At 48.5% G+C, this 17936-nt stretch overlaps 1 protein-coding gene across 5 annotated transcripts in view; it reads right to left on the bottom strand.

The window, feature by feature from the left end:
- Positions 1-17936, bottom strand: part of PRKCE (protein kinase C epsilon) — a 474803-nt gene that overhangs the window by 70670 nt on the left and 386197 nt on the right. For all 5 annotated transcript variants that reach the window (XR_003524573.1, XM_027621307.2, XM_027621310.2 and 2 more), the window contains one exon: positions 14368-14522. Coding sequence is in view for 4 of the 5 variants with exons in the window: in XM_027621307.2 (XP_027477108.1) it covers positions 14368-14522 (155 nt within the window). In the remaining variant the exon portion in view is untranslated. The remainder of the gene's footprint in view (positions 1-14367; positions 14523-17936) is intronic.

Consider the following 17936-nt stretch of genomic DNA (forward strand, 5'->3'; position numbering starts at 1 on the left):
TACAATGCCCTTGGACAAGTCACACAACCTCTGTTTCAGTTTACTCATCTATAAAGGATGGAACTGGAGGAGTTGACCTCCGAGTTTGCTTCCACCTCTGAAATTCTATCAAATAGTAGGCCTCTCTTCCACAGCCCTCACTTATCATACAATGTAAGATCATGTCCATGTGCAGTGACATTACTTCTCACAGTTCATCTGTGGCCCCCTCAGGATGGTGACCCTGGCCTTCCCTCAAGCTTCATGGCTCACCAGGCCTCCCTCTGTGGTCTGAGATACGGGCATGTAGACCCATGGACCCATCTGGCATTCCCTGACCCCAAGCCTTTGCACATCCTGTCCCCACCTCTTGGCTCACTCTCCCACAACCTCTCATTCCGGTCAACTCCTACTTATCCTATTGGGCCTCTATGGGAGAGGGCACTTCCCCCAGAAAGCCTTCTTTGACTTTCTCCAAGTAGCTGAGGTATCTCTGCTGTGTGGCTCCCTAGTACCCTAGCCTTTCCTATCATCATTCTTAGCAGTTTTTTATTGTTATTGCTTGTTTTATTATCTGGCATCCCCACCCAAACTTGAGTGCCAAGAGGGCAGAGAATGTGTGTCTCTTCCTTTTCATGAAGTCCTACACCTGACATGCCAAGGGGACTTGACAACCTTGACTGAATAAATGAGCATCTGCTTAAGCACAGTGATCTCTCAACAACAGAGCCTTTTTTTTTTTTTTTTGGTTGCTTCTTAAGAAAAGATACAAATCCAGATAGAAATCCCCTTTGGATGAATGCCTTCACGTTAGCAGATTTCTAACTTGGGAGCAAATTTCACTGGACAGATGCCCCACTTCTGAGAGGGTTTTTGACCCATGGGCATGAGATTCTCAGTCCCAATGGGACCACAACTTTCTAAGCAAGCAGCCCCATTCTTCAGCCACTTCCTGCCCATATGGTGGGTCTCAGCCCCTGAAGGGAACTCTGCTCACTACCGGGATAAACATTTAACTTGGCTACATCAGAGCTTTGAAAAACTATTCATTTGATTAAGAGGAAGGACTGTGGAGACATTAGGAAGGGGAACCCACATATGGTGATTTGATACTCAAAGAGCAGCAAATGGGACCACCTACCGATGACGTCTTATGTTCCAAGGGATCATGGGAATCGCGGGCCACACCTCCGAACCCTTCCAAAGGGCACCAGGTACTCTTGCTACTTGGATTCAGTTACCTCCAGAGCCTCACTAAGATCATTTGGAGACGCTTTTCAGAGTTTCATTTTCAGATTCTGTCGAAGGCATTCCCAGACCAACATCTTAGGGTCACAGGGCTAGACCAACCAATCCTGCCTACCTATAGGGAACTGAGGTCCAGAAAGGAGAATTTGCCTAGGTCACTTGGCCAAGGCAGCGCCTATTAGAGTTCTGGGCCCTGATTCCCAGCCCCATGTTCCTTCCACTGTGGCGCGTCATCAACCAGACACTGAAGAATAAAAAGACTCATGGAAGGGGCACAGCACACAGAGACAAAGGGCCCAGGGAAATGATGGTCCAGCAAGAAATCCATTAGAAAATTCATCCTGTGGCCAAATATGTTTAGAAAATTCCCCCCACCTTCCTGGAGGTGTTTCCTCGATATATTTGAATGGGCTGGCCAAGAAATCAAGGGCCATGGGGCAAAACCATAAGTTTAGTGTAACTGGGGGGAAGCTCTATAGGATCTTTCAACCAAGAAACAGTTACAATACAATGTGAGAAATGCTATTATATAATGTAACAGATGCAATGCTAACAGGAGGAAGAGGGGACTAACTACGCTGGAAAGGGCCAGGGTAAATGAGCTGAAGCTGAATCTCAATGGATGTGAGTTAGAAAAAAAAAAAAAAAAAGTGAAAAAGAAGATATGGGATTCCAGGGGAAGGCAAAGGGAGGAGTCCCGTTGTGACTGTTGATGTTCAGGATCGAGGCAACACAGGTACAGTGTGTGTGGCTGTGTCGATGAGGACACCTGTCGGGCTCAAGAAAATATTCGAGGAGGAGTTTGGCGGGGAAACACTTGAGAAGCCGGCAGGGTGGGAGTGGGGGGTAGAAAGGGAATGTGCGCAAATCCCAGAGATGAAACTAGTTAAGAGGGTCAGCGTGGGGATGGCTTTGGGTAAGAGGTAGAAGTAGTCTAGACATTATCCTGATAACAGAGAGTGATTGCAGACTTCTGAGCCAGAGAGTGCGTCAACTCCTTGTTTTATGATAATTAATCTGCAGGAATGGTCAGCCTGTTACCACATGACCAAAGAAAGCAGCAAAGACAATTAAGTGTGACCCTTGTGGCCTCCACGTGCTGAAGCACCCTGCCTGACCCCCACCCCCACCCCCCGGCCTGAGCCATTCTGGACTCAGCCAGGGCCCGCAGAGACCACAGGACTAGCTCAGATGTTCACATACACTCTGCTTACCACGGGGCAAAGCCACCCATTGTTTGCTAAAATAATTCCCATTTTTAGTAGTTCAATCATTAGTCAAAGTCATTGAAAAAACAAAATCCTCTTACACCTAGGAAGGATTCAGGTTCGACTGTTGACTACATTGCAGTAACGCATGCTCCAAGATCTCTACTTTAGAGAGCACGTTTTATAGCCATAAAACAATAGTCATACAATAATAATATAAAATAATAGTCATAAAAATAACAGGCATTGATTCCCTCCTCCTAAGGCCAGTCCCACCTTCTCAGACTCGTCTTTGTTTGGAAGCTCTAACTGACAAGGCATTTTCAGCCATTTGCCAGCCAGCAGGATCCACTCATGGTGAGATTTTCAAGATGGACAAAGTGAATCTTATCAACTGTTCACTCAGCCACTTGTGAAACAGAACAGGAGGACAATAATGGCAGCAGCTAACACTTAGGGAGTACTTACTTTGTACCAGACACAGTCAGAATTACTTTACAGGTATCAATGTGTACTTGCTTCTTGCAATATCCCTCTGAGGAAGGGGACACCTCCACTTCACAGATGAAGAGACTGGGGTTTAGAGAAGTAAGTTCCTTGCCCAAGATCATATACCTAATGAGCAGTGAAGACAGAGCTTGAGCCCAGAAGTCCTTTACCACCATACTGGGTTCTCAGTTCTATGGGAGGTGTCATGAGAAATACAAAATTAGATGACAAGTTCCTCGATCTTTTTTTTTTTTTTTTTTTTTTTTTGAACACATACTATGTGTTGAAACCCTCAAACAGGTTTAATCAGGAATTTCCCTCTGGTTCCAAACTTCCTGTTTGCTCTGAGCCTCTGATGTCAATGAGAGTCAGAATTCTACTCTGATCAGGTCAGCAATAATGTGGCTTCCTCGGAGGAATTTAAGTTTGGCTTTTCAGCCCAAGCAAGCGCAGGCTCTGCCTCTTCTTGTCCCTCCCACTTTATCATGTCCCAGTGACTTTACCCCGTGCTGTTACTGGCAGGTAACACAGCACAGAAACAGTTGGGGTAAAGATGATCTCACATTTAAGTAAACATGACCCCACAGAAAAGTAACTACTCCTCAAAAACTCCTGATGATATTTAGCATTCCTTTATCAGGAGGACAAGCCCTTCAATGACACAACATGGTACAAGGACAGGATGACTCTCGTTACCAAAATATACATTTTTAAAGTCCATGCATTTGCTGAAGCAGGTCCCGTAAGGGATCGGGTGGTGGGGGTGTCATGGTGAGCTCATGCAGATGGATGCAAACGGGGCCCAACAAGAAGTCTGAGACACCAGAGTCAGACTTGCAGCTTTGCAGTGCAAGCACACCTGTTCGGCCCACTAGTCACTGTCATGTGCACTTATCAGTACTTGCTTGTCCCCTCCCAGGGTCCCCGAGTGCTCACAGTATTGGAATATTGCCAAGAAGAGGCTCCCTTCTCTGGAATGGTGCCTGGCCCCGAGATTTGGCCCTGCCCTAGGTGGGCCCTTTAACGTGCATGGGGGACACGACATCACACGCCCACCACCCTGCACACCTCAGACAAGGACATCATGGCACCAGCATCACTGCTGTGTGCTTGGACCTCTGCAAACCTTGCTGGGCCCCAAACAACTTCCAGAGGCCTGTGGCCATTAGCTGACTTAAATCTTTCAGTTTCTGCCAACACTGCAGGCTTGGCCATCTTACTTATTATTATCAGCTCCATTTTATAGATGAAGACACTGGGGCTGAGGGTGATTAGGATATCGCCCAAGGCGACACAGTTAGTAAGCAGCAATGCTGGGACATGAACCTGGGACTTCAGTATCAGTTTGCCAGGGCTGCCGTAACAAAGTACCACAGACTGAATGACTTAGGGGAAATTTATTTCTCCCAGGCTGGAAATCCCAGATTAAGGTACTAGCAGGATTGGTTTCTTCTGGGGCCGCTCTCTTCAGCTGGCAAATGGGTCTTTCTCCTGGTGTCTCTTCATGGCCCCCTCTGTGCATTTCTGTGTCCTAGTCAACTCTTCTTAGAAGGACACCAGTCCTATCAGAGTAGGGCCGACCCATATGATCTCATTTCACTTTTTACCTCTTTGAAGGCCCTATCTCTAGACACAGCCACATTCGAAGGTATTGGGGAATAGGACTTCAACATATGAATTTGGAGGGGCCACAATTCGGCACATAACATCCTCTGACTCCATAACCCTATATGCCCCATTCATCTACCCACTATGTATGGAGCCTCCCAGGAGCCAAGGATTGTACTTAGTACTTCTGTAAATGCTTTCTCATGTGATTCTCAGAACAGGCCTGGGTAATTCCAAGGGGGAATGAGGAAACTACCTTCCAGGCAGTTTAAGTATTCTGCCGAGGAAGACATAACAAAGATGAGGTAGAGCCAGGCCTCGGCTGCAGTTCTCTGAGTCCAAACTCAGCGCTGTCTCCAATATACAGCTCTGCCTCCCACGCAAAATCACATCTCGCTGCAATGGGACAGGGAGACTTGACAGTGGCCGCAGCAGGTGGGATCTGGCAGGATCTCCTTCTTCGGGGAGATCATAAATCCCATGGATAGTGGCAGAATCTCCTGCAGAGAGCTGCGGTGATGAAGAAGTGAGGTAATAGGTGTGAAGTGTGCAGGATAGCGTGGGGCTTATAACAAAGACTAAATAAGGGTCTTGCTATCCATGGTTGTTGTTGTCACTGCTGCTGTGGTGTGCTTTGGCTGTGGGTTTTGTTATTATTATTACTGACTTTTGGATAAAGAGAGTAGCTTGAATAGCCACAACTGTTTTTCTCTTCTTCCCAAAATTACACACAAAGACCTAGATACGCAAAGATGGGGAGAAGGAGAGAAGAAACAACAGCAATTTTGGAAGCTGGAAAGCAAAGGGATGAGTGGTAAATAACTTAATAGCCCCGAGAGAGAGGGGCGCCTGGGTGGCTCAGTTGGTTGAGCGTCAGACTCTTGATTTTGGCTCAGGTCATGATCTCAGGGTCGTGAGATCAAGCCCCACATCGGGCTCCACATTCAGTGGGGAATCTGCTTGAAATTCTCTCCCTCTCCCTTTGCCCCTCCCTCTGCTATGCACACTCTCTCTAAATAAATGAATAAACAAAATCTTTAAAAAAATAGACTTGAGAAAGAGCTGAATCGAGAACCCACAACAGGGAAAGTCAAGAATGGTTACATTTACACTGAAGAATCTCCCATCCTCCGTCCCACCCGGAGCTCAGGAATTTGCAGTGACAGTTACTTCTGGAGATGAAGATGGGGAGAGAGAAAAATAGTTGGTTGAAAAGCAATTATAAACTCAGATTCTCTTCTTTACTCTGCACAGCCCCATCCCTGCCCTCAGAGGTTTATTCTCTGGAGAAGAGAGACGGCGGGTCTCTGGACACAGGGTGGGATGGGGGACAGAGGGCAGGCACCAGGGTGCAGAGCTGGAAATGGAGGAGTTCACTGGACAATGTATCCTGGGAGCGGGGCCCTCCAGATCTGCCTCCTCACATAGCTCCTATAGTACCGGCTGCTAAGTCCTTTCCCTTTGGGCAGGGTGCTGGAAGAGGCTTCCCAGGGTAATCTGAACACTCTAGAAGGAAAGTTCTAAAAGTACTGACAGTCAGGAGCTCCCCAACTAGGTGGCTAGACATATTAGTTTACAGTGAAGGCCAAGCTGACTAATCCAATACCCAAATGACAGTTCTAGAAAGAGAAAACAGAAAGAATCATGAAAGAAAGAAAGATTTTCCAGAACTGAAGGACACATTTTATTAAATTAAAAAAGTCTATCTGGAGCCCAGTGCAATGGATGAAGAATGGCCTACAGCACATCATTAATACGTAATGAACAAGCTTCCAGGAAAAAGAAATAGATCCATACAACGGGATCAAGAATTGAAATAGCTTCAGACTTAACAGCAACACTGGAATTTAGGAGGCAATGGAACAATACCTTCAAATTTTGAGTGAGAATGGATTTCAATCTACAATTCTATACCCAGCCAAAGTCTTTATCAAGTTTGAGAGTGAGATAAAGATGATTTTACATATAAAAGGAAGATCCCAAAGATTTATTGCCCATCCTTCCCGAAACACTGCTGGGGCTGCTTCATCACATCAAGGGAATATACTGAGAAGGAGATGTGGGATACAAGAGACAGGAGCTTTCACAGAAGAGAGGCCAAAGGAAGCATGAGAACGCAGTCTGGGGACAGCCCAGGACGACGGCCAGGCAGCAGCCACCGGGGCACTGTTCAGACCAGAGTGGTTTGGAGGGCTCCGGGAGAGAGCTACCCATGAGCATGAAGTTGACAGGGTACCCATCGCACTGAAACATCCTGCAGGGGGATGTGGACAATTTGTAGAGCTCGTGTTGAACTAATAACCATTAGAAAACAAAGAGATAATTATTATCTCCAGGGAAGACAAAGAAAGGGTATAGGAAAAGTAATTATAGCTTACCACATGGCTTAGTTCCAAATAGTATTTCTTTTTTTTTTTTAATGATGTTATTTATTTGAGAGAGAGAGAGAGAGAGAGCGCGAGCTTGTGAACATGGGGTGGGGGGCACAGAGGGAGAGGGAGAAGCAGACTCTCCACTGAGCAGGGAGCCCGATGCGAGGCTCCATCCCAGGACCCTGAGATCATGACCTGAGCCGAAGGCAGATACTTAGCCAGCTGAGCCACCCAGGTGCCCCCAAATAGTACCTCACAGTCATAATAATGCATACAATGTATATTCATTTAACCACAATTATAGTAAACTCTACAGGGAGGAAGGGAGGATGGCAGGTTGGGATGGGAGTGTGGATGTCGTGGGGCAGCGAGCAGGTAGGGAGTGGGGCGGAGAAGTAAACTCTCACTCCCACAGTGGAAAGTCACCACATAATGCCTAAAATAAAGTTTTACAGAAGTAACAATAAAAGCATGTTATTCAGAAATACAGAGGTCTATACCGAAAACATCAGCTGAAAAAACTGAAAATGGTTGTCTCTGTGGAAGAGGAACTGGGCGGGAATGGGGAGGAGGGCAGAAAACAGTTTTTTATTTGTTTAAGCTCCTTGTAGAGTGGTTTGACTCTTTATCTCTACATATATCTTCGATTAAAATAACATCTAAGCTTTATAGTACCTCACTGTGTAAACTTGGGTGAGTTCTTACCCGGTTTTGGTTTCAAGTTCCGCATCTAGAAAATGGAATTGGTTTAGATTGCTCTGAGGAGGCTTGATCCAACATTGGAGACTCCCAACACCCTCCCATTACACACTCAGCCCTTACATCCTCAGAAGTGTTATATCACAATATCATTTTCTAGAATTGCTGGAGGAATGTTGACAGCGGAGGATAACGCTCTGTGGGGGAGAAGATCCCAGAGCGTCCAGAGGGATTTTCTGAGGGCAGGTCATAGGAGATTAGGAAGTAAGGAAGAAGGAAGAACTCATTCTATTTCCTCCTCCTCTGCTTTTATTAGCATTAGATAAATTGAAAATGTAGGGAAAGAAAATAAGAATCTAAACATTAGACTTTCCATTTGTTAGCGCAGGCTTTAACTAGAGCCCTTCCCCAAGTCAGGAAATGCCGAATAGTTGTCAATGGCAGGAGACGATCCCAGGGATGGAGGCAGGCTATCATCCCCCAAGCTAGGCGCACTCGTTCCCTCTTTGACTAGCAGGAAGACAAGGCTACAGTTGATAGCACAACTCCATGTGCACCTTCCAGGGAGGTCTGGCTTGCAGAGCATATAGCTACAGACCTCAGTATGTCTCCAGCTCTGTCCAGGGAAACCCCTCCTAAGCCCCCCATTCTTGTCTTTGTCCTGCCATCCTGCTGAGGACAAGGCATTTAAGATTCAGGTTTATTAGGTCCTCGGAGGTATTGTCTAAATCTTTGTTCCATGCTCTTCATTCCTATTTGACTTCTCAGGAACATGAGCATCAACAAGGAAGGCCTTTCCTAAGCACCTCTTGAGTACAGAGTGATCTAGAGTGGGCCAAAGCAGAGACACCTCTCTCCTCGTGGCTCCCCGCTGCCCCCAGTTAGGGTAACCAGGCGCACAACAGGTCCCCAGTGCAGGATGGCTATTGGGGAGTGGTGGTGACAGCTCACTAAACATGGAAATTTCTGAAAAATTAAAGGAGAAGTCATACTTCCCCTGTGCTAGATAAAGACCAAATTTTAGCGCTCCACATGAGATGTTAATCATTAATGAGCCTTCGCAGAAGTAAAATGCCTTGTCATTCCCCACCGGCTTTCTGATCCTTCACCTCTGCCTCCTCAGTTTGACCTGGAGCAATCACGCTCCGCTCCTGCATGCAGGAGACAATGCAGGCATTGTCTGAGCTCCAGGTCAAGACAAGCCAGTCTCAGAGAGGTTCAGGAACTTGCTCAAGAAGAGTTCTCGAAGGATTCTCTAGAAACCGTTTCACTGTTTCACCCTGGGTGGCTTTAAGGTTGGTGGAGGGAAAGCTGATTTTATACCTTTCTCGGCTGCTTACATTTTTATTTTTCCTAGGACTACCACTTTTATAATAAAGAAAAAAAAGGAATTAAATTGTATAGGAAGGAAGAAAGGAATTCATTCTTCTGACGTGATTCCAGGAGTCTCTTTTGGAGCTCGGGCTGGATAAAAGATCTCCAATGTTCTTTCAATCCATCTTAATAAAAATCAAGATACAATAAGATAGTTAACCTTTACTGAGGACCTACTGTGTGGCAGGCACCATTCAAAATTATTGAGGCCTATTAAATCACAAAATCTCCGCAACCTCATGAGATAGGTACACACAACTAACATTCGCATTTTATAGGTGAGGACACTGAGGCACGGAGTGTTAAGAAGCTTGGCCAGTGTGATCCAGGCCATGTTCTTCACCACCTTCCACCACAGGGGTCCTGACTTCTGAACTCTGAAAGAATACAAAGATACATTCCTGACTGCCAAGCCTTTGCTTATCTTCCTAAGGGCCCCCGGCTGTCCTCTCTGTCTGAGGTGGCTCACACCATCTGTCTGTCTCATGTTGCACAGAGAGAGGGGTGCTCTCGGACAGTCAGCTGCTCCAACCGAGGGGCTCAGCAGAAAATGGACAGGCAGCGAGCCTGGTGTAGAGGAGAGAAAGTTCTCTGAACCCACTCTTAAAGAAGGCCTACAACTTTCAAAACCTCTACCTCTCACTGTGTCTGGAGGGAAGGGCGGGTAAAGGAGGGGGAAAAGGTCTTTTTATTTAAGCCATGGCTGGACACTCAGTGGACACACAGGGCCAGCTTCTGCCACAGCACACAGAGGATTCTAGGAACACGGGGCAGGGGACAGAGAGACGGTACCCTGGGCTGCCTGATGCTGGAACCTGACTCAGACAAGGACCAGAAGAAAGGCGGCCATGCCTGTCAGTGTGGGATCTCCTTAAAAGTGTGAGCCACCAGCCAGAGAAATGACTTCTTTCCTTCATTCTTGAACACTGGCCAATTAGCTGCTAATTAGTGTGTATATAAATTCCAGCAGGAAGGCCGAAAATTCCATCTCCACTCCAGCAATCAGCTTCCTCCTCCAAAATCTGGCCTTGCCAATCTCCCAAATAAACCCCTGTATCGCACAGAGCATAGTCTCTGGCCCGGCTTCAGAATAGCCAGAGACAAAGAGGTGGAGACACCCTCTCGGCCTCCCCAGGCCCCTGTACGCACACTGCCCTTCATCCTCTTTTTCGGCAGCCTAACACAAAGCAACATGGGAAACAGACCCTAGCATCCTCATTAACCCATAAAATGAGAGCTATGAAGGAATTGGGGGCGTTTTAGGGTCAAGGAATTAGGAATGCTTGCAACACAGACTTTTAAGAAGTACACACCTAGGAGGGAGCAACCCACTGGATTGGAAGGCTCTGGAGCATTAGAGACTAGAAGAACAAACACTTAGTGAACACCTACTATAAGCAGGCTATTGTTCTGGGCCAACCAGATAAGCACTCCTGTGTGGAGTTCTCAATCACAGAAGAGGTATCTTAAGTAAAAACATAAGCTTTGCAAAGGGAACCTGGTAAATGCCTGGTATAGAGGGAAGGCATGATCCCCAGGACAGGCTGGGTGGTCGGGAGAGCCTCACATCAGCAGGGGCGCGTGACACGGTCCCAGAGGCAGAATAGAATTTTTCTCCATCTCTGGTCCTCAAGTCACCCGAGGAACACTTTAAAAAAATATAGATTCCTGAACCCCACTCCAGACCTACTGAATCAAAAACTCCAGCATGTTACCCTGGAATTGCTATTCTTTTTTAAGAAAAGATATTATAATTATGGTAAACTTCGAACACATACAACAGTGGATAGGACAGTGGACCCCCCTCCCACGTGGGCGTCACGTAGCCTCGGCAATCATAAACTCAGGGCTGTTTTTTCTCTCACCAATACCCTTATCCATTTCCCCTCCTGCAGTATTATGGAGTCTCTGTGCCTTTTAAACCAGGGACTCCGAGGCAGTCCGATGACCTGGGAACCACTCATTGATCAAGACACAGATTAGGAGAAAGGGATTTCCAAGGACGGGGGGGACAAAGGCTCTGAGAAATAAAAAAGAATGGCATTGGGGGCAGAACGGCAAATGATCTGGAGTACCTACAGGGTGGGATACGTGGTTGGAGGGAACAGCGATAAGGGTCACAAGATCATCGGGGGCCACCAGGGCCCCGTGTGCACAGACAGTGTCTTTGTGAGAGACACAATAAACCATCTCCTCTGGGTAGAAAAAGCACCCCTTCCCTGGGCTGAAGCCAGCCGCACCAGTAGAGCCGGCCTAGACGCCATCCACCCTTGGATGGCGTCTCACTGCCTGCACCCTTCGCCCTTGCACCGTGCCCAGACCACACAGCTGTGCATGGCAGGCCTGGGGCGCGAGAGAGTCTGAAGGAGGCTAAAAAGGGAGCGTGTGACAACCGTGTGCTTTCAAAGAATGGCAGGCAGCAGTGGAGGGGGAGGGCAGACAGGAGGGCAGGGAACCGAGGGGCAGTGAAAGAGTCAAGTCCTTCAAAGACTGCAAACTCACCCGGGAAGAAGGCACAAGGCCCCGAGGTCATGTCTTGAGAGAGAGGCGGGGGAGAGAGCTTGTTTGGGTTCTGGGCATAACTGGGGGGCTGGATGTAGTGACAGAGGGTCACTTGTACACAGGGGTCATTTGAAAGCATGCACGTGTCGGACTTCTAGGGTAGGAGGAAGGAGGGATGAAGGCCCTAGAGAAAAGCAGCATTTAGAGAATGGAGGTTGGAGGGGAGCTACAGCTAGGCCAGGCCATACAGAGACTGAGGAGGAATGGTCAGGGAGGTGCGAAGGAATGTGGGGGGCGGGGAGGGGAAAGTGCGGCTCATAGAAGCCAACAGAACAAAAGTGTTCACAGGTGTGATGAGAGGGAAGTGGAAAGGGGAAAGGTAGACATGTAAGGGAGAAGCAAGTTTTGGAGTACGTGGGATGACAAGCCAAAGAGTTTGGACTTGGACTTGAAAAGGCGGGGTGAGAGATGTCCTGGTGGATAGCACGAGCTTGCTGATCAATCGCTTAGGCTTCCTAGGTCTGCCACTGACCGAGTAGGGCCTTGGGCAAGCTACTTAAGGGAAGGCTCTGAATCCCTGCCAGTAAGCTGGATGGTTATACCCACTGTAATAGGGATGGAATGGGGGATGACGTCTCCAAGGGTGGCCGTCCTTCTTCCTGTCATCGGCACCTAACAGTGTACTGCCTTGTAGCATGGCTGAGCTCTTCCTACCTAACTCCTGTATCTCCAACAGGCTTGTGAGCTGCTTCGGGGGCAGAGATTAGGGTTTTAAACTAATTGAAGTCAGTGGTCATTTGTTGACTATTTACTATGTGTAAGCCAAGAGGAGCGTGTAAAATGGGATGATGGAGGGGTTTACAAAAACATACATATAAATAAATGGTCCTGAAGGGCGTTTGCAACTCAGTGAAGGATCCACAGCGATGCCTAACGCTAACTAACACAAGGTGGACAATGGTAGGCACTGCAACAAAAGTGTCATCCCATTCAGTCCCGAATTGCCAATGGAAGTGTGGGTGATGGAGAAACTTGCTCTGGCTGGTGGCACCAGGCTTTGTGCAAGCAGGCAGTACCGTGTGAGGCCTCTGGGCTGGACAGAGGCCGCCTGAGGAGGGCATAAGCACAGGCTAGCTGGGAATGGGCAGGTGGGTTTGAGAAAAGCTGAGCACCTTGGTGGGTTCAAAACAAGGTGCTATGGGGACTGCAGAGAGAAAGGTGTACCAGGATGTAGCACACACAACCTGAGCAAAGCCCCAATGAGTCCCACTCCGCTATGATCCCATAGTCCCTCCCTGAGTGTGGTGGAAGCCGGGACTTCTTCTAACCAAAAGAAGGTGGAAAAGGCAATGTCATGTCACTATCACGATAATGTGACATTACAGGGCAAAGAAATTGTGCAGATATAATAAAGGTCCCTAATCATTTGAGTCAAACAAAAGGGAGATTGTCCCAGGTAGGCCTAATCTAATCAAGTGATCCTGTAAAAAGAGGGTCCAAGCCTTTCCTGGAGTTGAGACTCCAAGCAGGAAAGGCTTTCTCTCCGGCTGGCCTTGAAGAAGCCAGCCACATGCTGCAAGGAACTGAGTTCTGCCTACCAGTGTGTGAGCTCAGAAGAGGACCCCAAACTTCAGACAAGCATGCAGCCTGACACCCTGACTGCAGCAGAGAGATCCCAAGCCGAGGGCCAGGGTGCACCATGCCTGAACTCCAGGACCACGGAAACAGGGGGATAATAAATGGGTGCTGTCTAAAGCCCCTAAGTCTGTGGTATTTTGTTACGCAGCAATAGGGAGCCAATACAGGGACGCACAGCGTGGCGCACCATGACAGGCAGGCTGAAAAGTTCAAGCTTTATTTTGTAGGTCAGGGGGAGGCACTGACTCCTTTTAAGAAGAGAGACGCATACTTGAGGAAATTAAGAGTCGTCAGTAAAAAGGAAGTCTGGGGTGAGGGTTGGTCAGAACCCCTCAACGAGCATTTAGTCAGAACACTGCTCCCAGGAGAGGGTCAGGAAGGTTCTAATGACTATGTTCTGGGTTGAACCCAGCCAGCTATTCTTCTACACAATTGAAAAAAGGTCGGGGGGGGGGGCAGCAAAAACCAAGTCAAGAAACTGACAGTCATTGAGAAAACCTTAAGGAACTTTAGTGTCCTTGTTGCTAATTATAAATATTTACTCCTCCCAGAACTCCTGACCTCACAGAAGAGCCTGCGTAAATAGCCCCGCTCCCTTACTGGAAAATTAGTGTGTGAGTATGTGAGTGTGCGTGCGTGTGTGTGTGTGTGTGTGTGTGTGTGTGTGTGTGTGTTCTGTGTTTTCTTGGAAGGGGGACAGGGCGGCAGTGAGGGACTGGATGATCTGCAGTAACTTCCTGTTGGATATTGTCTAGCTCCCTTCCCCTCCTCCTCCTCGAATCATAAACCCAGAGACCCCCGAGCAACTCCTCCTCCTCCTGATTCTATCTGCTGGAGACAACAAAGCCAAACAAACTCAGGAAGTGGCAAGAGGTTGGGAAGGGGAGGAAGTTCATGGCACAGAAGGAAAAAGTAAAGAGAATGCCCTGATGTTGAAGGAAGAGGGTGGGGAGGGAGAGAAATGAAGGTCACTCCAAGGTCGCTCGGCGCCAAGCCTTTAAAATGTTGTGCTTGGGCTTTCAATCAAAACTGGCACAAATGGTGGGTCAGATCTCCTGAGGCTACTCAAATATTAACATTCACAGTGATAAACAGCCCCCCAAAAGTCCTCTGCGAGCAAATTATAACAAACAACTCATCTAAAGCGGGTTGCTAAGAGACCCTTTGGGCGGGAGCCAAAGTCAGTTCAAGTGTCTGGAGAATTCTTTATTTTTTCGCTTTCACGAAAGGCAGGAGGAGGGAAGAGCTACCTGTAGATGACTCCATGCTGGTGGAGGAACATGAGGGCTGACGTAACCTCTGCAGCATAGAACCGGGAACGAGGCTCGTCGAATTTTCGGGAGCGCTGAATCTGGAACATAAGGTCGCCACCGTTTACATACTCCATGACGAAAAAGAGGCGGTCCTGAAAGGAGAGCAGAAAATGCCATTTAGGTAAATCCACTGCTGCTTTCACACGGGCCAGGGAGCATCTCCTGAGCCCTGAATTCAAGGGGGAAGAAGGTGCAGAGATGGATGAATCCTGGTAGCATGCAATCCAGACAGAAGACAGAAGACAGAAAATCCAGGCAGCACACGGATTAGGGTATGAGGTGTTATTTTAAATCTCTTTCTCTGTTTTACTTTTATGAACAGCTTAGTTTAGTGGAGGAAGCCCAAAACGGACAGAAAGGAGACCTGGGTCTTTAATTTCCATGACAACCTTGAAGTATGTCCTTGGATAAGTCTCTGTCCCTTTGGAGGCTCCAGCTACCTTTATATGTGCGGTAGGTTGGATAATGGCTCCCCACCAGATATCTATGTCCTAATCCCTTTACGTGCAAGTGTTACCTGAGACAGCAAAAAAGGACTTTGCAGATGTGATTACAATAAGGATCTCGAGATGGCAAGTTATTCTGGATCACCAGGGTGGGCCCTCAAAGCAATCACAGGTGTCCTTATAAGAGAAAGGCAGGGGGGAGATTTGAGAAGCAAGAAGATGGCAATGTGGCCACAGAGGCAGAGACTGTGCTGTGGCCACAAGCCAAAGAACATGGCCGCTACCAGAAGCTGGAAGAGGCAAGGATGGACTCTCCCCTGAGGGCCTGGGGAGAGAGCAGGGCCCTATGGACGCCTTGATTTCAGCCCAGTGACACTGGTTCCAGGCTTCTGGTCTCTAGAACAATGAAAGAATAGATTCAGATTGTTTTAAGCCTCCAACTGGTGGTAATGTGTGAAGGCAGCCCTGAGAAACTACTACAAGGTCCCACGGGCTATTGAGGCTGCGAGGGCCCTTCTGTGGCCCCTTCTGTGGCCCCTTCTGAGGGCCACTTTTCACTCTGGAGGATGTTCCTACTGGGATTCCCATCTTGGGAATTTCCTATGGCTTCTTTCCTCAAGGTGGCCTCTGAATGACCCAACCACACTCCCACCTCATCGGAGGAGGGGCCTTCTTTATCTTCACTCAGTGCCAACGTGTAAAGGAGACAGATGGAAATTCACTTTTGCAGCTTTTTTACTACTATTTCCTAAGCCTGTAAGGTGTGGGGTGCTGTGCCGGGTGGGAGGCAAAGAATGGCAAGCCAGCACTGTCCCCTGCAGAACTTGGGAGCCAGGGGTGGAGACAGGGAAATGGGCAGAATGAAGAAAACAAAACAGGAGCGGAGTGTCTTAAAGATGAAAGAGAAAGAGAAAGGTGGGCTCTCGAAACTGGGGGCCACGGAGGATTCTGGACAGAGCTAGGGCCTGAGACAACAAGGAGGCCGGAGTGGGGGGCAGGAACAAATCCCAGGATTTGGGGACAGGGTGAGAATGCCGAGGCGGGGGGGCTGAGCGGGTCAGCGGGGGAGGAAGGTTCACGGTGCAAAGGGAAAACAGTGATGCTGGGGAGGCCAGAGGGGCAAGCACATTCTTAGCATACAGACTGAGTCTAAGTGAAGCTGCCAGGAGGAGGTGACCATGATCCTTCTTGATTCATAAAGCAGCTGCGACAGCATATTTATTATTGGCATTGCTTTGAAAATAAGTCCATTGTTAAGAACTGTTATGAATTCAGACTACCTTCTGCCCCGACAGTCTCCCAGTTTATTTAAGCTACACTGATACTCACAAAGGGCCTACGGTCTATCGTCTCTTCCATTCGTCTTCCTTCCCCTTAAAGGCCTTCCCCTTTTCTCCCCAGAGTACAATTCTGGACTCAAAAGTACACAGGCTGCCTTTTGCCAGTCATTCCCTCAATCTCCCATTCCCCACTCAAATCCTCATTACAAAAACCGAATGCTCAGGCCGATCCCAGCCCCATGAGACCAGAATTTCTGAGGGTGGGCCTCAGGCATTGCTCATGTGCAAAGCTCCCCATGGGAATGCAGTGTGCAGCCCGGGTTCAGAACCACGCTTCCATCTGGGTTCTGCCAAGGTGTTTGGTGTCCAAGAGATACATGGATTAGAAGTCATTTAAATTTTCCTTCTTCTGTTTTCAAGGATCACCCAAGAAAATGGGTTCTCAAGCTTGTGCATCGGAATCACACGAAGACTTGTGAGAACACGGATTCTGCCCCTCACCCCCGAGTTTTCGATTCGGAAGCCCCGGGGTGGTGAATCTGAGCATCGGCCTCTCTCACCCCACTGAGAACCACAGCCCCAGAGCACTGGGGGCAAAAGGGCAGCTGCAGCATGCGCCCAGCACTGCCCCGATCTAGCTGAGCCACAGCATCAGAGACCGCCTCTGTGAGGCCCTGTCGTGCGGCCCAGCCGGACGTGGGCCTCAGCAACAACGCCGTCTTTCCTCGGCTCTGTTTGAAAGAATCCAAGGCTTTCAAGAGGAGAAAACCTCGCTTCTCTACACCCCTCTGTGCTCCCTGGCTGCTTTTGATCCCACCAACCCTAGACACACGGCATTTAAGAACAGGGTCCATGGAGTGACAAAGAAGGGCTCCCACCGAACTCTGTCACCTAACTGGCTAGGTGAGCTCAGACAAATGACTTCCTCCCTGTGCTCGGTTTTCTCATCTGTAAAAAGTGGATGAGAGGGGACCTGTCTTACAGATGTCTAATGGGGATGAGATTATATGTTAAAGTGCCAGGTTCAAAACAGGTGCTCCATGAAGGTGGCCTCATCCTATTGTCACTGAAGGCATAGAGCTGCTACCATCACCAAGTCTTCCCTTCCTGTCCTTTTAGCAGTATTTTCCCCCGGAGCACTTCCTCTTCCAAAAAACACTTGGCTCCCTTGGCTCTCAGGCCGGTTTCCTCCCCATGTCTTGGGCAGGTGGTCTCGGGCCTGCTCGTGTGGGCTTCTCTCCCCAGCCTTCAGGTGCTCTAGGGTCCCTCCCTCCTCACTCTGTCCTGGCTGAGCAGTCGCATCCACACCCACAGTGTCCAATGCACCTCGCTCGGCCCAGGTGACCTGCGAACGTCAACCTCCATGTCAGACTTCTCCTCCAAGCTGCGTACCCATTGATCCAGCTGCATTTCTTTTTTTTTTTTTTAAGATTTTATTTATTCATTTATTTGACAGAGAGAGAAAGAGAGAGCACACAAGCAGGGGGAGCAGCAGGCAGAGGGAGAGGGAGAAGCAGACTCCCCGTTGAGCACAGAGACTGACGTGGGGCTTCAGCCCAGGACCCTGGGATTATGACCTGAGCCGAAGGCAGATGCCCAACAGACTGAGCCACCCAGGCGCCCCTATCCAACCGCGTTTCTGACATTTCCCTCTAGATGCCACAAAAGCACTCAACCCAACAGGTTCAAAGCTGACGCGGTAATTTCCCCCCAGTGAACCGGTCCTCGTCCAGGGTGCCTGTGCACAAGCCAGAGACCTGAAACTCACTCCGAGTACCTC

The sequence above is a fragment of the Zalophus californianus genome, chromosome 8 (genome assembly GCF_009762305.2).
Source record: "Zalophus californianus isolate mZalCal1 chromosome 8, mZalCal1.pri.v2, whole genome shotgun sequence".
In the NCBI taxonomy this organism is placed as follows: Eukaryota; Metazoa; Chordata; class Mammalia; order Carnivora; family Otariidae; genus Zalophus; species Zalophus californianus.